The sequence below is a fragment of the Ambystoma mexicanum genome, chromosome 9, assembly GCF_040938575.1.
Source record: "Ambystoma mexicanum isolate Mex_15411 chromosome 9, UKY_AmexF1_1, whole genome shotgun sequence".
Classification (NCBI taxonomy): Eukaryota; Metazoa; Chordata; class Amphibia; order Caudata; family Ambystomatidae; genus Ambystoma; species Ambystoma mexicanum.
Window position 1 is genome coordinate 657,448,223 of NC_090931.1, and position 24,464 is coordinate 657,472,686.

At 44.9% G+C, this 24,464-nt stretch overlaps 1 protein-coding gene across 1 annotated transcript; it reads left to right on the top strand.

Moving 5' to 3' along the window:
- The first annotated feature begins 719 nt into the window (after positions 1–719).
- Positions 720–23,178, top strand: CRK (CRK proto-oncogene, adaptor protein). The gene is made up of 3 exons (XM_069615432.1): positions 720–985; positions 7,285–7,811; positions 18,257–23,178. The coding sequence occupies exons 1-3, from the start codon at positions 790–792 to the stop codon at positions 18,392–18,394; spliced, it is 861 nt and encodes a 286-aa protein (XP_069471533.1). The 5' UTR covers positions 720–789; the 3' UTR covers positions 18,395–23,178.
- The last annotated feature ends 1,286 nt before the right edge of the window (positions 23,179–24,464 follow it).

The window sequence follows — 24,464 nt, forward strand, 5'->3', positions numbered from 1 at the left end:
GTGACACAAAAGGTTGGGAGCTATGAGACCAAGAAAACTAGCAATACTTTCCAGTGAAAAATCAGGAGTCTCCTGCCTAAATCGGGATGGTTGTCATGTATGCTGTGTGACATCAAGATTACAAACAAGCTGGTAACTGTAGTCTTCCATTCAGGATGAGGGAAATAAAGGATTATACTCTTTTTGCTCAATTGTAGTCCCTGGTTGATTTACGTGCGTTTATGTGTGTTTATTATATAATTTCTTCACATTTGAAGCGATATGTATTAATTTAGTCCTGTGTTTTTACATTTTTCATAAGCCAGTCACTTATCTTCCATGGCTCCTACCCCTAGAGCTGCCCCATGACACACTCCTCCGCCTCCTGGGATCGTATAGTGACTGTTTTCTACTTCCAGCAATATACTAGGAGAAGATTGCCATTTGTGATTTCTCTTTTTATTCCCCTAAACTAATGCGGATTAGTCATTGTTTGCTACTTTGTTTCAATGGCTTGTATGACCCGTCCCATTCTCTTCATTTTATTCTCGCATGAGATCTGCACATCGACTTCCTCTTATAGCTTGAATTCTCGTCCCCTTTCTATGATTATGCTTACGTTATCACGGTTCTAGGCTCAGGACTCTGTCCACCCCAGGAACTGGATGATGAGACGTAGTCGCTGTCCTCTGACTTTTTGGTCGGCGCCTCCTCTCATTGGTCGGCACATTTGCGAGTGATGTCACTTCCGGTAGGTGAGGCCTCGCTTCCGGCCGCCATTTCGGGCTGCGCTCGGGGGGCGGTGGCGCCATGTCCGGCCACTTCGACTCGGAAGACCGTGAGGCCTGGTATTGGGGACGCCAGAGCCGAGTCGAAGCTGTAAGCCTTCTACAGGGCCAGCGCCACGGAACCTTCTTGGTGCGTGATTCGACGACTATCCCCGGTGACTATGTGCTGTCCGTGTCGGAAAACTCCAGGGTGTCCCACTACATCATCAATCGGGGAGGTGAGTATGGTTCCCGGGGGGTGTCTACTTTTGCAGAGCCCATTCTTTTCCGGTGCCATTGCGTGGTGAAGGGAGCGACGAGACAGCACAGTGCGGTTTAACTTTTCTAAGTCTTCCTTCGACTGTTGGATCATGGAACGAATAATACGTGCTCAAATACCACGGGGAGGGTAGCAAGTCGTTATCCACAATGGCTCTGTACTCTATAGGGGTGCAAGATATGCTATCTGTGGGTACTGGAGAAGACCCGAATGCTTCAGCGATGGGAGGGCGAGATGCGCACATCTCACTTGTAATTTATTGCGCTTTACGTTGCCGCTTTTCTTTTCTCAGACCCGTATCTTTGTATCTTGGCCATTACCTCATCCCAGTTTTTTAAAACCTAATGCACCGTATTTCCATTTACTTTAGAACATTCTATTCTTGCACCCTTCCGTTGCATAAACTCTGCCGGATACTAGCGCGCCTTCGCCCATCCACCGTGGATCCTCACCATCACTAACCAAGTCATACGGGCATATAAAAAATGTTCCTCTTTACTGAACACAATGGAGTTCATCGTCAATTGTGGCGTAACTTGAATGAAAGGCGTAAAAGCTTTGAGTAAGTAAGGCTTTTACGTCTTTTGTTCATGTCACATTTTTAATCATTTGTATGATGGCGACGAGCGATGGAACACAATTTGAGTTGCAGCCGCCTTCCTTCCCCTGCGCCATGCAAATACCACAGCGTTTGCGCTGACATTATTCACCAGCATAAACGGAGCCATTAGAGATACATTTAAACTATGCATTTTGGGAAGGTGCACAATTAAAAGCATGCCAGACAGCATTTACTCACTTTGTCTTTTTCCCTCATCCGTGCAAAACAAATGTTGCTGCAGGGACCTGATGCATGCAGTCCAGGTCACTGCTGCAACATTGCACTGTTCTCCTAGCCCATGAGCTCCAATTAGTTGACTCCGAATCTTCAACTTAACCATGCACCAAGGCATGGGACCCAAATGCCTCGGGTACTGAGTAATGAGAGCCCAGGCAACGCGACACATTCTCCACCCAAATGTATTAAGAGATGCACATATCCTCTGGGGAATACCTGGGGCGCAAGTAGATTTAACAAGATTACACTCTTTGTCACTGCTGCTGGATATAGAGCTCGCACACTTTTCTGTGACCATATATTCTGAGTCGCCCCCAAGATTCCCTTAAGTACCATTGAGCTATCACTCCATTGATCTTTCAGCTGATAACCTCTTTTAATGCAGTGGTCTTCAAACTGTGGGGTGTGCCCCCTCAAGAAGAGGGGGCTTGTTGGAGCCCAGCCTGACATTAAAAAGAAACCAAAAACGTACAATTTCCTTTTCAATTTTTTTTATAGGGGAAATTGGCAGGGGTGGCTCACTGGGTGGGGTCAAACTAGAGCATAAAACTGTCTCGGGCACCATTGAAACTGCGGCCCACAGTTTCAAATGGCAATTAATTCCTTTAGTGACACTGTTTCAATAGTACCAAGTGGTGTGTTTTTTGCTAAAATGTAAACAGATTGTGATATTTAAAGAATATTCAGCTACAACGGTCAAAACTACTAGCTGCATGGTGAAGTAACTCACAAAACTGGCCTATTTTGACCCACTGGCCCACCCTAGCCGTTTGCTTTTTTTGGTTTGTGCATTGCAGTTCATTTCCACAGCCTCACATGTTCACTGAGCCATGCAAGCCTGGGGGTGTTTTGCTTCGTGGCCTTGCATAGCTCATTGGAAATGCTCGCTTGGGAACTGCATGTTTGTATGTGCGAGGGGGAGCTCCTGTGCCTCCTCGCACATACAGACAGCAGCCTGTAGTGGGGCATTTCAGCAGCCCCGCGCATGTCCCTACATGCACATGTGCAGGAAGCTCTTGCCTCCTGATTCCTGTTCATGGATGTCTGTATGCTTGTGTTATGAGAGTGTATGGTGATGGATGCTCGTGTGAATGATATTGCGGTTTGTGTTCTGTGGAGCTGATTTTGGTTATTTTGAGGAGTGGGGGTTGTACAGCAGCTTTTTAAAAATGCCTTTATTGCACAGCCCACCTGCCAAAGTCCGCTCCCCTTCTGGGGTGCTTTGGAGCCCAGGGGGCAGGGGTGGTATTTCTTTACTGGACATCGACCATAGATGTCCAGTAAAAAATATGCCTGTCTCCTGCTACCCCCCCCCCCCCCCAGCGCCAATTGCAAACTGTTAGACTTTTACCCATTTTTTTAAAGTAAGCTTTAAAATGCTACATTTTGACCCAATATTTAAAGAAACTGCAGGGGGTCAACTCCCGAGCCCCGCTTAATTGGTTTGGGCTCCTCTGCTGTGCTCAGTTGCTATGGCATATCTGGGGAAATATGGCCCCGGGACTGTGCTGGGAGCATGGTGGGGGAGCCAGCTCTGGTGGGAGCCGGATGGGCAGGAGCCAGGGGGTAGTGGTGGGGATAGCCCAGTGTCCGTAGGGGTGGGGAGAGCCCAGGGACTGGTTAAGAGTGGGATGAATGAGATCGGGGACTATACTGGGAGTAGGGTGCTGTGATGTCGCAAAAGGGTCCATGGCCATTTGGCCTTACTGTCAATGTGGAATTTTGGGGGCGAGGGGAGGCCTACCCACATTTTGCTCAGGGGTGCCCCCTGTCCTAAAGTTTGAAGACCAATGCTTTAATGGGTGCTTTGGTTCATTGATCTTACATCTTATTAGAATTTTTGTTCAGCCCATGCCTTTCTCGGGGGAAGTCAGATCGCTTTCCGTGGTTGATGAGGTGAGAAGTTAACACATATCCTAACAATTTTAACTTTTGTTTAACAGAGGGATGGGTGGATTTTTGTGTGAGGAAACCTGTTTGGCCATAAATGGCACATTTTGCCTTACATCTGTTCTAATGCTTACTTTCAGTCTGTGCTTCATGTATTATGAGCAACTAGTGAAAAGGGCTTTTATTCCTCAGACAAGACATAACTTTACTGCCACATAATAGTTTTAATTGAGCTTTAAATGACAACTGTTAGCATCTCGTATACGCCCTGCAGGTTTTCAAACTGGTCATTAGTGTGCACATTTTTTAATCCTATTTTTCATGCAGCAGCTTCACTAGGGAGGCCCCAGTGACCTCCCTTATTTATTTGGGAAGTACTTGTTATTGCAGATAGTAAGACTTCATCTGCAGAATCCTGTCATATATCGCTGCTCTATGGTATGGCATTTATAACGTGCCTTTACACAAGTGTTTCAAGGCGTGACGCCGCAAGGGAGGGGCAACAGAGGGAAGACGGACAACGAACTTACTAGGCCAGGTGTCCATCAGATCGCGCAAGTGCACTGGAAGGTGGAAAGTGCGGAGGGGGCAGGGGACAGTGCAGTACATGGGATAAATAGACAAAAAAATTCTGCTAGCTTGTGGCAAGTGCAAACATCAAGTGTCGAGAGCTGGTAGAGGTACCGTAAGGATAGAGAACACCGTCCCCAGGTGGGGGGGTTGCCAGGGAAGCAGTGCATGTGTGCAACTGGGGTGCGGGAGGTGACTTGGGCCCGAGAGGTAGCAAGGTAATTCAGGAATTCAGCGGGGGAGAGAAGGAGAGAAAGAAGCAAAGGGGAAGGTTTTGAGGTGCTTCTGGTACTGGAGATAGTTCTCAAGTTTCGGGGAGGCCCCAGTCGAAGAAAGATCTACCACCAACTCGTTGCTTAGAGAAGCGACCAACCCTGAGGGCATTGGAGGCGGATGAGTGGAGAGCTCGAAGGAAGATATTTAGGGAGAGAGTTGGAGGTATTGAGGCCCCAGAAGGCCTTGCGGACAATGCATGGGCTTTTTAACTTAATCATCGCAGCCACTGGTGTCCAGTGAAGAGATTTCGGTCCCCGAGAGATACGACCCCTGGGCTTGAGGCCAAGGACAAATCTTGCTTTCCTGTTCTGGATGAGTTACATAGGGCGGAGAGTAGAAGCAGGCAGATTTAGAAAGGGGATGTTGCAATAGTCCAGCCTAGAGAGAACTAGAGCTCTGGAGACCGAGCTTCTGGGGGAAGGAGAGGAAATGAAGAATACCTCTGATGAGGTGCAGCTGGTAGTGTGACTTCTTAGAGATGTCAGATGTGAGGCGAGTGTGGAGTTGACAGGAAAGGAGGGAGCGGGTGTGCCGATGAGGAGAATCTGTCTTATTGGCATTAAGGTAGAGATCGTTGGTGGCACACCACTCCTGGATAGTCGGAGATGAGTGAAAAAGAGGTGGCTGGAGGTAGCCTGAAAATAAGATGCGTCGTCCTCATAGCACTGGAAGTTGGGGCAGAGAGCAGCATTGTGGTTGGCAAGAAGTGCCAGGTATTGGTTGAACAGTCAGGTTTAGACCCCTGCGGAACACCACAGGTAGATAGAGAGGAAGGATCCAAGTTCGACCTCGGAGTGTCGGTCAGAGAGGAAAGGAGTCAGCCACGCCAGGGCCTGACGGTTGATACCCAGGTTATCACAGAGATGGTTGACTGTGTCAAAGGCAGAAGAGAGATCAAGTAAGGTGAGGCTGCAGGGGGTGTTGGAATCAAGGATGGAACGCAGGTCTTCACAGATGTTCAGAGGCGCAGTTTCTGTGCTTCTGGCCGCTCTGAAGCCCCAGACTGATGATCGTGAAGACAACCAACAGATTCAGTGTGAAGATTGAGCTGGGAGATGGCCAGCTTTTCCAGGAGTTTGCCCACGAAAGGAGTGATGGCGATAGTTAGCTGGGCATGACTGGTCGGCAGAGGGTTTCTTAAGAAGAGGGTGCACAAGGGAATACTTCAGGGGGGATGGGAATGCTCTAGTGGCTAAGGAGTGGTTGCAGAAGTCGGCCAGAGCATGAGCTAGGGAGTCAATGTGGTCCTTGATGGTATTGGAGGGACAGGGATGAACCTGGTTTGACAAGACTTTCATAGATCGAACTTGTCTAGAAACCTAGTCTGTGGAGGAGGATGGGGGGGAGGTGGCTGAAGAAGGGGCCAGAGGAGAGGGAAAGCAGGTAGTACAGGATGTCCTCAGTTTTAGAGATCAAGTGAGAAGCCGGAGCTCTGCCGAGGGCCTGGTAAGGGACAGGAGAGGTAGACACTCTGGCAGGATTGGCCAGTTTTTTGCAGATGGTTCAGCCGCGTTGTTAGATGCTGCAGAGACAGGCATGGATGAGAGCTCTCTTGGTGTGGACAGAGAGCCAGTATTGCCTTTGGAGCCGGTTACAGGCCAGTTTCAGAGGATGAACCATAAGCATGCCATTTCCTCTCAGCCACCCTGCACTTGCGTTTGAGGGCGACGAGGTCTGGGTCGTACCAGGAGTTGCACTTGGCTTTGGGCTTCAAGCAGATCCTCATGATGGGGCAAGAACATAGAGTATCAGATATAGCAGAGTGGAGCATGGGGGGGAGATTGCGAAAGTGGCAGCGAACGCCTCTGCTGACACCCGCTTCATGGGTCGGATGACCGAGAATGTGGGTGTCAGTGCTGGTGTTGGCTTTGCCTGAGGGGTGTGGAGGGTGAGCTCGGAGGAAAGGAAGACATCCCGAGGGGAGAATGGGGAGGGAGAGAGTTGCAGAGGTTGTGAAAAAGTGCAGGGGAAGGACAGGAAGCATCCAAGTGGATTTTAAAGTCGCCAAGAAGGAGTTGGGTTGTCAAATCTGCCAATTCAGAGAGGGAGGCGGAGATCTGACCGCGTGGCTGATAGATAGTAGCCACATTGAATGACTTGGAGAGAGAGCCTGCAGTCAAGCCATTCGAAAGAGGACTAGGCCTGCGTGGGAATGACAGGCAGGACTCCACTTGGGGAAGATCGGTGCTACACCCCCTCCGGAACGGTTGGACCTGGGTGCAGAGAGGTTCTTGTAGCCGTCGGTGAGGAGAGTGTCAAAACTCGTGACAGAGCTGGCCGTGAACCATGTCTCGGTGACCACATATGGGTACACATTCAACCGCTGTTAAGTGTCTGCTTCTTTCAGTGGGCATGCGTTTTCTACTTCATAGTTGGAGGATTTTTTTGCTCTTATCTAGATGGTGGCAGGTATCGCCAATGCTCATGGTCTTACTTCTTGTGGAAAAAGATGGCACGCTTTCTTTGCTTTTAGAGCAAGGTTTGTGGTGTAACATCAGGGCTTTGTAAAGAATTGCATCGTCCTGAAAACAAAAGCAGTTAAGTAATGCACAGGGTTATTTACTACATTGACATAAAACAATAGAAGGGGTGGGTTAACGTGCGTGTGTGTATTGGTCAATTTAATGTCCTGCTGTTCTCCTGCGCTACCAGCAACTGTTCATTTTCATTTCTTTTTGTTTTAGGGTCAAACACCCAGCGGTTCCGTATAGGGGATCAAGAGTTTGAATCTCTGCCTGCTTTGCTGGAATTTTATAAAATCCACTATTTGGACACCACCACGCTGATTGAACCTGTTGCAAAGTCTTTGCAGACTGGTGTTACATTGAGACAGGAAGAAGCAGAGTATGTGCGTGCCCTCTTTGACTTTAATGGTAATGACGACGAGGATCTCCCCTTTAAGAAAGGGGACATCCTGAAGATTCGAGACAAGCCGGAGGAGCAATGGTGGAATGCAGAGGACAACGATGGAAAACGGGGAATGATACCCGTTCCTTATGTGGAGAAGTACAGGCCTGCTTCAGTTCAAAGTCCGATTGGAGGTAACCAGGAAAATTCCCACCTGCAGCCTCTGGGTGGGACAGAGCCAGGGCCCTATGCCCAGCCCAGCATCAACACTCCGCTCCCTAATCTCCAGAATGGGCCTATTTATGCCAGGGTAATCCAGAAGCGAGTCCCCAATGCCTACGACAAGACAGCCTTGGCTTTGGAGGTACATAATTGGCACAGCCTAGAAAAATATCATTTGGGAGGGCTTTCCCTTTTAGATGATAAAGCATGTTGGCAATGCTGCTGACGAAAACATGTTATTGGTAAATGTATGCCAGAAGGGATTTTACAGCTGGTTCTTCGTATTTCGTTTTGAATGTAATCTAGTCCATCTTAATGCAAGAATTGAGTGTTGGATTGATTAACAGTTGGAATTGTTCAGACAGTACTTCCCTGCTCCACCTCCCACTCCTTTTGCACTTGTTCCCTGCAGCCGTACATTGAGAAACTAATGCCGTGCACTCATCTATTTAAGGTCAGTTTTTTTTAAACGCTCATCGGGGTCACGCCTGTGCAGGTAACCTAAGGTGGTGGATAAACGGGCACCATCAGGTGAAATTACTCCTTTATTTTTTTTAATACATTTTTTTATTTGTGTTTAATCCAAAAGATTTTTACAAAGTAGGCTTTTGTCATAGTTTTTCATAAAGAAAAAGAACATGGCTCTCTAAAAAAGAAAAAAATGTGCCCTCGTTTAAGGTCTGTAGCCTCGGCAAATTTACGGCTTCCAGTATTTTATATATAGCTATTTGCCATCTCGTTTTATCACCTCCAATCAAACGAGACCAACATATCTTCATCCGAGAAAATTGGCCTTGAGTATCATTATCTTATATGTTGGTTTGCAGCACATTTTAGAAGTAGATGACGGATTGTCTTTTTCTTGTCTTGCAGAAGTGGCAGAAATGTTTCAGTCCTTGCCTCTGATAGCCAAGATCTCATTTGTCGGCAGCAAATTTAGGCGGGCGCGTAGAAACAGGTCCCTCCCCTTCCTGGATGGAAACTTCTTGATGTATTCTTGTAGTTTGTTATTTTTTTAGCAGTAGTTTGTTTGTGCCTACACCTCTTTGCGCCAAATTTCTGATGTAAATGAATAAAAGTACGTAGTCAAGTTTCTTCAAGTATATTTTCTTAATTTATTTGATATATGTTCTGCCCATATGGATGACACGTGTTTCGGCGTTCCATTAGCGCCTTTTTCAAATCCGGGCTGAATGCAAGCGTAACATGTAATAAAACTACAAAATTCTCTTGCTCATGCCTCAAGCATCGGGGGTCCTGTTTTGGTTCTGGCAAATCCTTGTTCATAAAGAACCAGAACCAAAACAGGACCCCCGATGCTTGAGGCATGAGCAAGAGAATTTTGTAGTTTTATTACATGTTACGCTTGCATTCAGCCCGGATTTGAAAAAGGCGCTAATGGAACGCCGAAACACGTGTCATCCATATGGGCAGAACATATATCAAATAAATTAAGAAAATATACTTGAAGAAACTTGACTACGTACTTTTATTCATTTACATCAGAAATTTGGCGCAAAGAGGTGTAGGCACAAACAAACTACTGCTTACTTTACAAACGGAGCTGAGGGACTCTATGTCTCCGTGTTGACCTACATCCTTGCGACACAAGAATAAAATAATAAAATAAGAAAACCATTGCCAAATTTAATAGCACTAACATACGGGTCGCGAGAGTACACCTTATGAGATCCCCACTCAAGAAGTTCCTCACTCAGTAGATTGTTATTTTTTTAGTACTGGGGGCAGGTGTGTAGTTAGTTTGTTCTTTACTGCTGTTTCCAGGGTTGATATCCAGTCGAGCTCTTATTTTTGTGAGTATTTTCTTTGGGTTGGTTGTTAATGTTTCTTCATCGGCCTGTATCCTTTCCAACACTTTGGTGCTCTCTTCTTTCCAGTTTGAGCCGTTTGCTGGTGTTTTTTTCTATTTCCTGATTTACAAGATTGTAAATTGAAAAGGGCTCCGCCATCCGACATTTCCTGTATGACATTAGCGCTGATGCACCCGGGGTGGAGTTTGGTAGCATCAACACTTTCCTCCAAAATTTCGCCTCCATTTTTGACCAGATGTTTGATGGTAAATTGATCATTGTGTCTCCTCCATATGTTAGAGTTGGCATCACCTTTTTCTTGTAGAATTCTCGTACTGGAATTAGCGAGAATCTGCCGAACTTTTTCTGTCTGACTTGGGCTGCCATTTTGTTGACTTTGGTCATTAAGGCTAATTGCATCACTTTCTCCTGTTTTGAGGAATCGAATGTAACTCCTAGGTATTTGAAATCAAGTACTCTTTCGATTGGTGTTCGTTCCAGATTTACTCGGTTTTTCTTTTTTTCTCGAAGAAGCTTCTAATGTCAGAAATTTTGTTTTTTTTACGTTGATTTCCAATTAATTTTTTTCCATGTGGCTTTGTAGGTTTGTTAATTTGCGCTGGAGTCCTTTTGACATATGGTCCAATAGGACGAGGTCATCCGCATAGAGAAGCCTCGTTATTGGCGTTTTGCAGCTTTTTGGTGGGAATGAACGTATTTCAGTGTCTTCATCGTTGTCACCAATGAATGCCAGAAATAGAGCCGGCGCCAGCAGGCACCCCTGTTTCACACCTCATGCTGTTACAATTGGCGATGACAAAAGACCATTTTGGTCCAAACTGGTTCGAATGTCAGTTTCAGTATACAGGGCCTTGATTGGATTCAGTAAAGCGGCCAGACAATCCCAGGCTTCCAATTTTGAACAAAGACTCGACCTGTCTATGCGGTCAACGGCCTGAGTAAGGTCGATGAAAGCGACGTAGATTCTTGTACCTCCTTCCAATACTTTGTTTTTCAGCACGTTCAGCATAAATATGTTCGCCGCCGTGCCCCTGTTTTTCTTAAATCCCGTTTGGCGGGGGTCGTCGCAGGGGGCATTTGAGGCCCAGATCTTGAAGCGGTCGAGAAGCATCAAACCAAACACTTTTCCTATTACGTCGAGAAGCACAATTAGTCTATAATTCGCTGGGTCTTTTTTGTCTCCTTTCTTGAAAATTGGTAACACTGTTGCAGATTTCCATGAGGGTGGTATAGTTTTCAAATCCGTGCATCTTCTGAAAATTTTACTCAGACTGGCCCACTCCTTTTGGTTTGATTTTAAATCCACGTTGGTGATCCCTCGGGACCTGGCGCTCTTGAGTTTTTAAGCCAGAGATCTTTAGTCGGATTTCCTCTGGGTCGTCCACGCTTGCCCATGGATCTAAATTATGATCTGTTAATGCCCTTATTGAAGTTGTTGGAGCCAGGTACGTCCTTTTAGAATGTTTTGTCCAAGTTGTTTCACCAATCTCACTTTTATTATGGAGTTTTCTTGGACTTCATAGGTGGATCTCAGGGTGCTCCAAAATTCCCTTGTGTTTCTTCCACTTATTGGTTTTTAGAATGTTTTCTGCATCTTTCTGGTTAAGAATCGATCTAAGACCTTTTACCCATGACTTAGTGTTTTACTGCCGCCGATGTTGCTAAAAGTTTTGCTCTGCACTGGATTTTTCGAAGTTTGCGACGTTTCTCAACCAATGTTTTATCAAACACGTGTCTTGTGGGGTTACCGCTTGTCTGTCTTGAAGTTGCCGTCTTTTTGTATTTTGTCAGGAGAGGAATATAATCTGTTTTATTTACGCCTATTTTCTCTGACCTAGAGCTGAATCTATTTTCTATGTCAGTAATGGACTCACTTGTCAGTTTTAGTCGATTTCCCTGCACATTTGTGGTAATGTTGAATTCCATGTAGTCGTTCAGGGGACATAGTGACTCCCAGGTGGTCGACGGGGATTATGATCACTGGCTCTTACTCGTGTTATTTCAAAAGATTTGGTTATTGCCAGGATGGGTTCAGTCACTAAAATGTAGTCTATTGTGGCCTTAGACACATTTCTTTCCCATGATTGAGGACGCTTTGGATCTGGAAAAGCTTTGTGCAGATTATGTAGGTTTCTCGCTTCCATCAGTTGTGTCCATAGTTTGCCCAGCTGTTCACCTATCGAGCCGTGTACTTGTTTCTTTCCAGTTTCTGCTCACCTGCACAGGTGGCATTCAGATCCCCGCAGATCAGGAAGTATTTTACCAAGTGCTCTGCCAGTGCCTCATCTATTGCAGCCTCTTTTTTCTAAGAAAACAGTTGTTTCCGTGCTGGCTGGGTTCCAGTAGGTGTTAGCTATTATTAATGTGCATTTTTCATACGCTGCTTTGTTGTTTGTCTGGCGAAACCATGAAGCCTTGACCATCAGTATCATTAAGTTGCTAATCAAAGTTTCCTCCAGTTTGATCCCACAATCGTTTTTACAGGCGATCAGTAGCCCCGATGAAGGTCTTCCTAGGCGCCCTTGTTTGGCCGGTGCCAGGATAAGTTCAAAGCCCCTCATTGAGGGTGGTTCAGTCAGCCAAGTCTCCTGTAGGAATATTAGGTCGTATGACCCCAGGTCCATGTCGCTCATAGATAGTAGGTGAGTGTGGCCTCTCGTGTTCCACGAGCACATCTTTATCAGCTGCTTTTGATGGGTCAAACAATGTCTTTCCTGAAGAATGTGCTCGTCTCTGATGCGTTGCTATCCTTGTCTCCTTTTACTCCTATTACTCTTTGATTTCTCTTGGGTTCTGTCGTTTCCCACCCAAATTAGCACTAACTGTTATGCTGTATGTATGGGAGTAAAGGTGACAGAGGGGCCTTTGTGTGATCAGTATTCAGTTGTCTGATGGAGCAAATTGTACGAGTGAATGTTTGAACAGGCGTTACATGATTTTATTGCAGTTATTCAAAACCTTTAGTGCTTGAAATGTCTCGAAAATCATGCTGCCAGTGTGTGTGAATGTCTGTTTCATTATTTTTTTTGCCGAGGGGTGTGGGTGCTTGTAGTAACCCTTAACTTGTCCTCGATGGGATTTGTGTTAATGAACAGACATTGCTAAATGTGACATCTCCCCCAGTCGGCACAATTTGGTTGTGATCTAGGAAGAGTGTTACTATTTATTTTAATCGTTTGAAAAATCGCGACTGGTGGTTTGTTTGCTATTCTTGTGGACCTTTGTGGGGTGCTTTATGGGAGTTTTGACACATCTTGCTTCAGCTGTGAGCCTTTGAGGGTGTGACGGGTTGGACCGTCAGCAGCTCCTGCTTGGGAGATGTTGTAAGATGTGCATGATTGCAGCTTAGCCTTTATACAGCTCGATCTTAGTGCGTGTACATATTGATCAGTTTTAACTATTCCCAAGATCTTTGGTTGGTTTGTGGTAGCCTGAAAGTCCATTGTGCTGGCAAGGAGTGTAGCGTGGTGGTTTGGGTTAATTTGGGCATAACAAGGTAATTACTTTATCTTTTCAAAAATTAGCCAAACCAATAATAGCAGGAATTATACCTTCTCATCTCTGCAAGTGAGAGCAGAGAAAGTGGATAGACACAAGAGTTTGTAAAGGAATGGAACGGTGGAACCAACGGAGAAGCCAACACGGACGATACAAATCAGAGAGAACCTAGAAAGTCAAGAGATATGGTGGGGTAAGCGGAGGCAGCAACCTACAAGATGGGAATTAGAAGCCCGTAATAAAATGAGGGAACACTATATCAAAAGTATGCAATACCAACACATTTAAAAAACCTGTGCCATGACTTGCTCCTTGCCTGTTCATTTAGCTTGCTTCCATGTCCTCTGAACTGGACTCGGCCACAACCCCACTTCACAAACCTAATCGCCCTTTGCAATCACCACTGCAAACTGGAAAACTGCTATGCATTGCTTTAGCAGAATCGCAAGGTCTGTGAAAATATTACATTTTGTTAAAAAAATTAAACCTTCAAAAAAAACATAAAAGCATGCACTGATTAAGTGTTCTATCCAACATATTTTGCCAACTGTTTTAAAAAACGCAATCAAATCTTATTGTCTGCCTTCCACAATTTGAAGGCAATTGTATAATTCATGTGAGGTTAGTAACACCTGTGTGAGGCTTATTGACACCAATACGTATAAAATATCTCTCCCGGTTTGGTGTCTATACAATCTGGTGTTTCTAGATGCAAAGGACACACATAAATGGACCAATATCTTTTCTATGCTCCTTTGGATCCCTCTTCAGGACACATGGTGTAAATGAGACGTGTGGGTGTTGTCTTGCACGTTTCTTCCAATGCATATGCTCATGCACTTTGGACACTTCCATTTTTTTAGCTGTGTTAAGCTGATTATAAGGAAGCGTCAATGAATGAGGCCATCCGATTTATCAGTCTTCTTTCCAGACTGAGAATTAGTCGCTGGCTGGCTGTGTATTTATGAATTTATGATTCGTTGAAGGGCCCTACCGTTGCCCACTTTTCGTTGCATGTTGCAGGTTATTAGAGGTTAGTAATCCTCCAATCCTTGCAAAATTCGATTTGACCAGCTTTTCTGGGTGCTGTCCAGTCCAAAGAGTCACTTTTATTCAGCGCCAGTCTGCGCTGAGTGGCCAGTTTGGGCGTATACAACATTATTTTTCGCACGCAAGCGCTTATTCCTGCTCCTTGTTCGGGGCAGGTATCAATTCTGACTTCAGACGTCGTCTGTCGATTTTCTTCGGCTCAAGTCTACTCCTTGGCCTCCCTCCCTCTCTTTTGCCCCCCACTCTCCCCAGGCAAGTCCTCAACATGGGCTACTAACTACAACCTACCTACTCCCCCACTTCTACCTACAGACAGCACATGGGTTTGCTATGATGGCATTGGAAATCGAGAGAATGATTACTTAGTTTTTGAAGAGTTAGCCTTTATGCTAAGGGGAGAGTCGTCCAGTGAGTAATTGCTGCTCCTACGTAGCTGAGGAGAGGAAGTAGAACAATATTGAGTATCAACAAAAAGCTGATGGTGAAAGCCAAAGGGTGAGCATTCTTCCAATGGCAGAAGTGTAGTGGATTCATCCACACACAGGGTGAAGAGCAGAGTTCCAAGGACTGATGCTTGGAGGATGCTGACGGGAAGAGGGGTTGAGTCAGTAGCTTGAGGGTTCCAGAAGCTTTTTAAGGCTCAGTCTTCCACATAGGAGGCAATCCAAACTAGAGCAGATTTGATTTAAGCCCAAGGTTGCAGGGAGAAGAGGGGTGGTTGAAAGTGTTGAGCCTCAGAGAAAGTTGGGGGCATAGCTTTTTCAAATGGGGTGCATAATGACCTGTGTTCGGAGTAAGCAGTCCAATGGAAAGGGGTGAAAATGGTGGTCCAGTGTTGGTGGTCTACTCCAGCATTTTGCCCCATTCTTGTCCCTTGTATGCTAAGAAACAAGGTTTTGGGGGGCGTGATTCATTATATTTTGTGGATCTCTTGGCTTTCTCTGGCATTCCAGTTGTTGGGGGATTTCCTGTAGCTCGTTGCAGCACAGAACTGATTGTAGCCTAATTGATCGAAAGGGTCTGCGTTTTTGGGGGATAAGGGACTTTCTGGGAAGCAAGGCGGCCCTATATATTTCAGATCAGAAACTGGACGTGTCCAACTTGCAACATTGTGAACTGAAATAAAACTGTCCTCCAACCTTTGCATCCCTAACCTGCCTGGTTTTCATGCTAGGGCATTGCTCTTGTTTTATTGCGTGGATGCAGTTTTATTGCGTGGATGCAGTATGTACACGGTTTTAAAATACTGAAAAATGGGGGGTCAATGTTTTTTTGTCTCGCTGGGATAGGTTTTGTGATGGAAGAGGCAAGTGGCTGGTAGCCAGCAAAGCAGATTTAGAGAGGGTGCAGTGTGCTTAGGAATCTGCCTGGCAGGATTTCTGGGCACTCTGGAGAATACACAGATTGTTATAGTGAGGCTTCAGGTGACATGCATATGGTCTTCGGTAAGCGTGATTTGCGTTGTTAAAAGGAAGCAAGGAAAAAAGCCATGGGGATAAAGCACCATGTTGCTATTCTCTTTGGATCACACTGAAGTTGGAAAAATGGATGTATGCGATTTGACCGTGGCAGAGTTGTTCGTGCCAGAATTGACTGTGGACAATTTTGCCACTGCCAAATCCGGCAAAACTTTGCCCCCCCCCCTAATACACTGCTCCCTGGCCCAGTTACCTTTAATTTGTTGCTTGCTTCTGACCCTGCAGAGGCAGGTCCGGCCCTCTTCCATGAGTCGGATCCAATGCCGTAGGGTCTGCTCCCCCCCCCCCCCTTATTTTTATTTTTTTGGTCTCCTACTTCCAGCCCTCAAGTGGGGTCACCCCGGCTACACCCAAGGCAATCGCTGCTGAACAGGGGGCGCAGGGGACACCCCGGCTCACCATGTTTGGTGTTGATTGCCAAATTGCTTCAATTTCAATCGATCAAATGGTACTGGCTGAATTCAGCCGTATTTACCATGCAACAATTAATTTCGAACACATTGGGGCAATATTGAAGAATGAGTCTACCCGGCTCAGGAAATTCCTTTAATGGTCTTACAGTTCAGTATGATGTTGTGTAGGAGGAGGATGATGTCCCTTGCAAGCATTTAGAATGGTACGGGACACTTATTGTTCACAGATGTACTGGGGAGTCAGTTTTTAACTCTGACCAAACTTAGTTTTAAGCTGGCTTGGGGAGAGGTTGTATCCACTGTTCATCACAGGATTTCTGAGCAGCAAAGTTTGTAGTGCAGAACAGTGTATAGTGACGGTGTGCGCGCTCTGAGCCCAATTGGCAAATCTAAGCCCAAATAAAAAATCTTAAATACGCTTTAGAGGAAACTAAAGGTGGCTTTTTCTACCATGCACAAAGCATTCCACACACATTCTGAGTTTAAGCTATGCCATGCCGGTTGTGAAGAGCCACTTGCGATTATCGTTTTGACTGTTGACTAGTCTTGTAGGGAAAAGCTGTTGTATCGGATGAGAAACTTTAAGCACACCCGGTGGTAAAAAAACATTAAAGCACACTTTCAAAGAGCTATGATCTAACATCCAAATAAAGCGTACAGTATTTAAAATGTAACACTTCAAATATTTAAATTCATAGCGTTTGGTATAGTAGCATTCGGGAATATAAGCAGCAAACAAGAGCAGATTTCTGAAAAGGCTTTCACCAAACTGATAAAATCAAGGAGGTTGGTGGGGGGGACGTTTTCATTGTTGATTGTTCAATTAAAAATGCCAATAAATACACGTTGGAAAGGGGGGGAAATGGGCTGTGGCAATAATCGCACTCTTATGACTTTTAGTGCAACTTAATACAAAAGAATACAATAAGTGTGTGCAAGTGTCAATAGGTTGACACTGCCCCCAGTGTATGTTTTGGTAATATTTCTACTACAATTAATCATAACCCTAATGATGCAGGTATCTAGCGGCAATATGCTGCTAGACCCGGTGCTTCATTCTAACCAACACTAAAGTGAGATATTTTGAACAGAGGAAGGAGATTTAAGAAAATCATGAAGCCTCCTGCAATTTCAGACGGCCCAAGATCACTAATCAAATCCACCGACCAAATACGCCCTCATGTTTGCATAATAAGGAAGTGAATCCGCCTACTTCTGTTGTGCCTAAAAGAGGCGTTCAACGTCATGGTGTTTAAGAGCAATGGTAAACAATAGAACCATGTACACGACACCTCCCGCTCGGGCTGTCTTCAGCAAAAGTGGAATGATGTCTTGAATGTTTTTAATGAATCGTGGCCACTGGCATTGCTCCCCATCTGGAATAGCAGGGCACTTGGAAAACATTGCCTCGGAAGAGGGGTCCAGAGATACCCCCGAGCCGCGACATTCACGTCTTTATCGTATTTACAGTTTCATTGTGCTCTTTTGATTGTAGCAAATGTGGCGACCGCCCCCCAATTTTAAAGTGTCAATTCAGGTCGGCCAGAGTGCAGTCTGAAACCACGGATTGCTGTAGTTTTGTACAGTGTCCATTGCAATGCATGTCTGCTTGTCGCCCTCAGTTTAGCTCGTGTTTGCCCTTTGCGTGCTATTCAGGCCTGCCTGCACACTTTATCGGTCTGTTTCATCTGATTTAGCTGGCCTATGAAAGCTGTGAATATGCAAAATTGTACAATGAACGGGTGGAATTTACGCGTGTTAATTTTCGCATTGAACTACAAAAGTACTTTGGAGAGTGCATCCTTTTACTGTGATCCCTTATTTCACCCTTGCATGAATGTGCTTGACGTTTTGTGAGGGTTACGTTTTCATATCTGCCCATATGTGGTATTTGTGTAGTCCTGAGAGGCCCCACCTTTACCACGCTGTGAGAAACGCTGCCTTTTTGTACTTGTGCTGCAGATGTTTTTCTATCCTTCACCGGTCTGGTCACCGTTCGACTTGTGGGCCTGCTTCCTGTCCACGGCTGGTCTCCCAATCCCTTTTATTTAGTGGTTTGCCTTCTCCGTCCATTTTGTTAGCCAGGTGTTTGTTTCCTTCCTGTGACGTGTTCTTGTCCCCTTATCTAGAGCCCACCTTTCATCCATTTGTGCTTGTGTGGCAGCAGCTTCCCTGTTTAACCGTGTGTATGTACGTGACTTTTGAACCCTCTTTGCGGACTTCTGTTAAACGTTGTGTTTATAGATCAGTGTGTGTGTGTAAAAGGTGGCTACTGGAGTGGTTTTCTAAAGCCCTGTCATTCTTTCTCTCCTACAGGTCGGTGACTTAGTAAAGGTGACAAAGATTAACGTTAGTGGTCAATGGGAAGGGGAGTGCAACAGTAAATGTGGACACTTTCCATTCACACACGTGCGTCTGCTGGATCAACAGAATCCCGACGAGGACTTCAGCTGAGTGTGGCTCAGCCATTCCTTTCACCTAGGAACAATCTCACTGCCACCAACTGCCGTTCAGACGCTTCTCTCGATGCTGAGTGCTGGCTGGACTCTGCGTTTCCTTTCAAAGATCACAGGCACCTATGGAACAATTTGAACAGAGTATTCGTGCTTCCGCAAAGGTGGTGCTATATTGGTATCTGGGTTACAAGTGTTCTGTAAGAGTGCCCCACAATCTTGCTAAATGTGGCGGGGTGGGACTAAACTAGCACCACAACCCCCCTCGTTTTTGCACATCTGTCCGTGGGGACTAGAAAGGTTAGAAAATCAGTATGTTTAATAGTGAGGGGACCAGAATTCATTACAGGACCAAACTGCCTAGATATACAATTGGAACGCTTTTTTTTGTTGGGGACTGGCGAATAGGAATGGCTTTTTACCAGCCAAAGGCACTGAAGGAGGAGGTTGCTACCAGAACGTGGCACATGTCCTCTTTTTCCATCACTGAGGAGGTCGGAGTACGTTAGACAGGGTCCACAAGTTGTTTGTCCCTTGGATGATACAATACCCTCAAGAATGCTGAGGTTTAGTCCATGACTTCCCATGATAAATACGAAAAATTGTGTCTTGAGTTAATGAGAACCATATATGATTTTATCCACATGGTCTCCAAAAGCACATTTAATCTCTTGTATACCGAATGCTATACGAGTGAGAGTTCAATGCACGCTAAAAAATGTGCGTCACTCGCACAATACTTGTGCTCTGCAAGACTGGATACACCTGAAAGATGCTGTCGGTTGAAAGCTGGCAACTGGGAGGGTACGTGGAGAGATTATATTCTTATATTATCAACTGTTCTTCCTATGGCCAAAATGCAGGGGTAGGATAGAGTGACATTGCTGTTTGCACGAGGACCTACTCCTCCCCCCCCCCCCACATACCCCATAGTATTGCTTTGAGAAACTACCACGAACCACCAATTGAGTCCATGGTGATCATGGAGTAGTATGTATTTTTTCCACCTCTGGTGTTAAATGGGCCTGGTGACCTGTCTGGGTATGGCAGGTGGTAGGCTTAATATTCTGTCAGGAGAGCAAAAATGGCTTGGCACACCATGAGTTGCACCAGAAGATGCGCTTGTTCCACTGAAATGTAGTTCAAGGTGGGCTTGCAACCATGCTTTCGAAAAGAATGAGTCATTGTAAGGTACACTGGGCTACGAGAGAAAGCCACACTTCAAATTGCTTGCATCCCAAAGTCGGACAAGATGGCCTTTGTAACACTGCAGTAGGAGAGGCACTTCCTACAGCGATGTTACAGGAATCCCTAGACCGTATGCCACGAATATTCACGGGGTTGGCATGGATTCTTCATAATCTAGAACTTCCTTGTTTTCCAAACATTTGCTCGTTGTGTGTTTAACAATTAATACATTTAGTTTTTTTCCCGAAAAATGTTAGAAATTTCGACGATTGGAAAGATAATTATTTGAAAATGCATGCACATTTTCAAGACATGTCAAAAGTCATTCTGTCTGGCTTCCAGGTGTCTACAGAGCATAGAGTAACATTTTTGGGCTTAAAACAAGCTATTCGGTAGGCCCCTTCAGGGAAACCGTGAAATAATTGGGTCCTAACAGGCTTTAGTTAACTTTGGTTCCAGGTTTCCATGTTGAAAGTCTGTGGCTGCTTAGTTTTGGGGCAACATCTGGCTTGCCGCGGTTGGGTTAGTTCTGTGGATCGTCAACTGGCTCAGACGATCTCTCAAAGTCTGCATTGGATTTATTGCTTTGTCAATGAAGTAGAGATGTTGTAGGGTGTTCCCTTTCAACATAAATTGGCGGTAAACTGGTAGGGTAGCTGGCAAAACTAGCCTACAATGGACGTTTACCTGTCTGCTTAAGACGGTGAATCTGTCTCACACTGGTTGGCCATCTGATGTCGTTGTGAAGGTCTTTCACAAAAACCTGTTTTGGCGCCAGTGCGAAAGTGCCTTCTGGCTGTGCTACTTTGGCATAGGGTTGGAAAAGTCTGAGATACACCTGCTATTGTAGTCCGACATGATCGTTTATTGATACTATCGTTCATTGTATGTATTGTGCTTTTGTTCCACGCGAATGTTTTAAACACAATTCAAACCCTTAATTTGGCACCAAGGAGAGGCACATTCTAGTGTTGGCATAAGATAGCCATATACTGTAACTACGCTGGGTGCCCTGTCTGGAAAATAGTTAACTGCAAACCTCATTCCTTGCTTGGTATACAGTTGTACAGTAGATCTACACACTGATGATAGTGCTGTGGGCACTCTGCCCTGGAGATGGTGAATACTCTGCACCGCTTTGGTGGGGGCACTGTTACCAGCAAATGCACAGGCACTGACGCCATGCTGCACAGACTCCATTGACATTTTTGCCTTTCACAGGCCTGGTATGTGGGCTAAAGATTGTGGGTTCCTGGAGACATGCTTGCATCTAGAAGGACATATTTGGACTTAGTGAATATTTGCACATTCGGAGCCCACGATGGCAGTATTTCCTTTAATTGGACATATTTTGATGTGGTTTCGCATGCCTTCTTGAAAGCTTCCGTTTTCTGATAGCATGGGGTCAGTATCGCCAACCATGACTGCACAGTACACTGTAAAGGCTTTTCTTATGCCTATGGGTGGCACTGTCTGCTTGATTTTCATAGACACTAACACCCGTGTCCTGCAGCACGTGCCCGCTAGAAGCCCAGTGTGAGGTACTTGATTCTCTTTCGAGGAGAGAGCATTGTAAAAATGAGTTCCCTCTGAGTAGAACTGCTTTTTACACGTTTGCTGGCGTTTACATGTCTTTTGTATTGTGTCCTAGCAAAATCTTTGTTAATTAATTATGTTGCAAATTGGTTTACTGCACAATTTCTGCGCACACTTGTTTTCTGGTTTGTGTGTGTGCAAAATGCATTACCCATCGCAGGCGATTTTCATAATTCAAAGACATTCCATGGGAGTAAAAGTAAAGCACCCTTGGGGGCTCCTTATGAGTGTGATCTGTTAAGAGCATCTGTTAATAACTTATGAGAAGTATCCAGAAACGTGCATTTGTTGGCACAGCTGCGTCAGGGGGTTGGGTTGGCAAAGGTTCAAGCACAAAGTCTGTTGTCCTATTTGGGGGGGTGGGGTGAGCTGGCGAGCCATGGGCCACAGTATTCATGAAGTTCAAGGAATCCATGATTGGGGCCCATAACATCCAGATCTCTCTCAAATACGTGATTAAGACTGTATACATCTCAAAATTGTCAGGTTTAGAACAACGCATATTGTGCCTGCAGTGTAGGACAAAGCTTTATTGGGTATCCAGTGAGTGGAAACTGGAACCGTCGGTATGTCTCCTATCAAATGGGAAATTTGGGAAAAGCATTCACAGGTCAAGGAATGCTGGACAAAGCACCTATGTGCCTCGATGGGGTTCCAGGGCTGGTATCCCCTACAACAGATCTTTAATTTTTTGTGCTAAATGTATTTCCCATAGCAGTTTTTTTTAAAGGGGAGCTCTGCTGATTTTGGTGTTACACATTCAGAAGCTCTTCCTTTATAGTTGTGTATCCAGCACATTTTGTTTCACAGTGTGACTTGCCGGATTTTACCATTCAGTATTTAATCATGACTGGGGGGGTTGTGTACAGAAGGATGTGACATGAGGCCCATCTAATTATCTACAACTTGTCTCATATACCTGCATGCCCTCTGAGAGGTTCTATACATCGCTACTCTCCAGGAAGGGTTATATATGATCATCCCTTTAAGGAAGAGCTCTACATGAACACTATCCTTTCTAAGTATTTTGTGCCTCCTTGTGAGGTTTCCAGTGGCCCAACCTTTGGGAACCACTTCTAAACACAAAAAAATATGCCATTTCACTTCCTACCCCCTATTGTTTGTAAACAAAAAAAAATCACCATTTGGCCTTAATATTTCCACTTAGTTCTTTGGTGGCCGTGGGTGGTGGGGGGGTGTTTTGTGGTGGTCTAGAAATCAAAACAATGTCTTGTCTCCTTGACAATAGTTTGTGGTTAAAAGGAATTCCTCTTTCGTGTCCTTCAATGCCCACATGCACGTTTGTCACTGTTGTAAGGCACCGAATGTCGGACAGGCAACCCTGACAATGCCACTGTGTAGCCTCTTCTCATTCCATACCTGCCGTAGGTCAAGGTCGTTGCTGACACTTTATCCCTGAAACCTTTATTGCTGACACTTGAAGGCCCTTCTTAACTGACACTGAGAGTCACTATTGTTGCACTTCAGTTTGACCGGCTCCACATTACTCCAGCTGTTTGTTGCAGACTGGCCTCCTTTACATACTCGCTGGTTAATACTCCGTTGTGCACCTTATGGTGCAAAAAAACCATACACTGTGCCCCCGCACACCTTTTTTTTTTAAATTTATTTTTTTTAAAGACTTTGTTGAGATTGAACTTTACCCCCCTTCCATGCGTCACTTTTCTTAGAAAGATGTAACCTTTAAAGTCGGGCTGCTATATTGTAATATCATGTCTACAATGTTCAACTTTTTTCTACTAATATTTGACCTGTCTAGAATTCTTCCTGATCTGAACCTCTTGGCACTCCTGTTAATACTGCAAATGGATATTTTTAATCAATGTTAACAGTTAACACTGCGTTTTGGTAATGTTTTGTAAAGGTCTGAAACAAAAGTATAAAACGTGCCATTGTATTATAACACTATTCGCATGCAATATGTATGTTCATTTTTATGGGTAGAAAAAAAATAAAGCCATGTGAACACATTTATACAAATTGGTTTTATAGGCCTCTTTCGATTATTGCTGGAGCTGCTTTGATGAACCTAAATTCCGGGTTTAACCAGTATCTATGCCACAGAAAGCATATCGTGTTTTATTTTGAACGTTCAATGCCCTCTGACGGTGGTTTCAATTTAGCTATATCTACAGTTGTGTCGAAATTTGAATTCATGGAGCAGGAGCTGTAAGTAGCTCCTGGGTGACCAGAAGTTAGTTGTGGCCCAGGATCTATTCAAGTTCAGTCTCCTGAAAGATGGCTTAACTTGCTTCCCCCAAACATTGTCGTGCACCCTAAAATGCAGTGGAATTTAATCCATCTTTCTTGTGCTATGTTGCTCTGTCTTGTACTTTTGCTGACTGTTTCGCTTGAATCCTGTCTTTTTCCTTGTTGCGTTACATGTCTTCATTATTAGTTTTTTTGTTTTCCCTTTATTTCTTAACATTTTTTTGTCCGTTCTTCCAGCTTGCTATCTGTCTTTTAGGCCCTATCCAGGAGATAAATAGCTCGGAGCAATTTCAAACGTTGGCAGTGACTTGATTACTAGCTTTATAGTTAAAGCAGTGCTTCTTAGATTTTGGTTTTCTTATCTTAAATCATCTTTTATAATGTGCTTAATACCGAAGACCAGCACAAGGCTGGATTCCAACGTTTCTCTGCGCTGTCTTGCTTCCAAGACAAACCAGTTTCCTGCATACACTCCAGTTTAGCGTTGAACTAAGCAACTTTCTCCTTGTAGTCTGCTGCATGAATGATCTCTTGTTTTGTGTATACTTGTGATTAGCATTGTGCCGTTTTGCACCAACTGGTCGATTATATTGTCATTTATATAGCACCATTTTCCTTTTTGTATGGCATCAATGCGCTTTCTGGTTGGAAGGCCCTCAGACAGAAGTCCAGGTATGGGAAAATATTGAGTAGAGTTTAAAATGTGTGTGTGCATTCTGCCGAGATTAGGATTTAGGAGGGCTGGTTTGGCTCCAGTAAGTGACCCAAGAGGTTGGGTACGTGGGTGGGTGCTGACAGAGCGCTAGTGCAGGAGACTGCCCAGCTAGACCAAATTTGTAGTAGGTTGTCGCTGTATGCTATTGGCAGAGGTGTTGCAGCACATCTGCGGTTTCCGTGTGATAAATTCATGTGAGCTGCTAGACCGAATTTGATATAGCCGTAGCTGAATTCTAGAGTGCACGGGTGGAGAGCAGTGCCTACGACAGGTGTCCACAGATGTGGTGCGTTTATACCCATTTTAAACTCGGTCTGAGTTATCTTTAATGTTGCTTTGT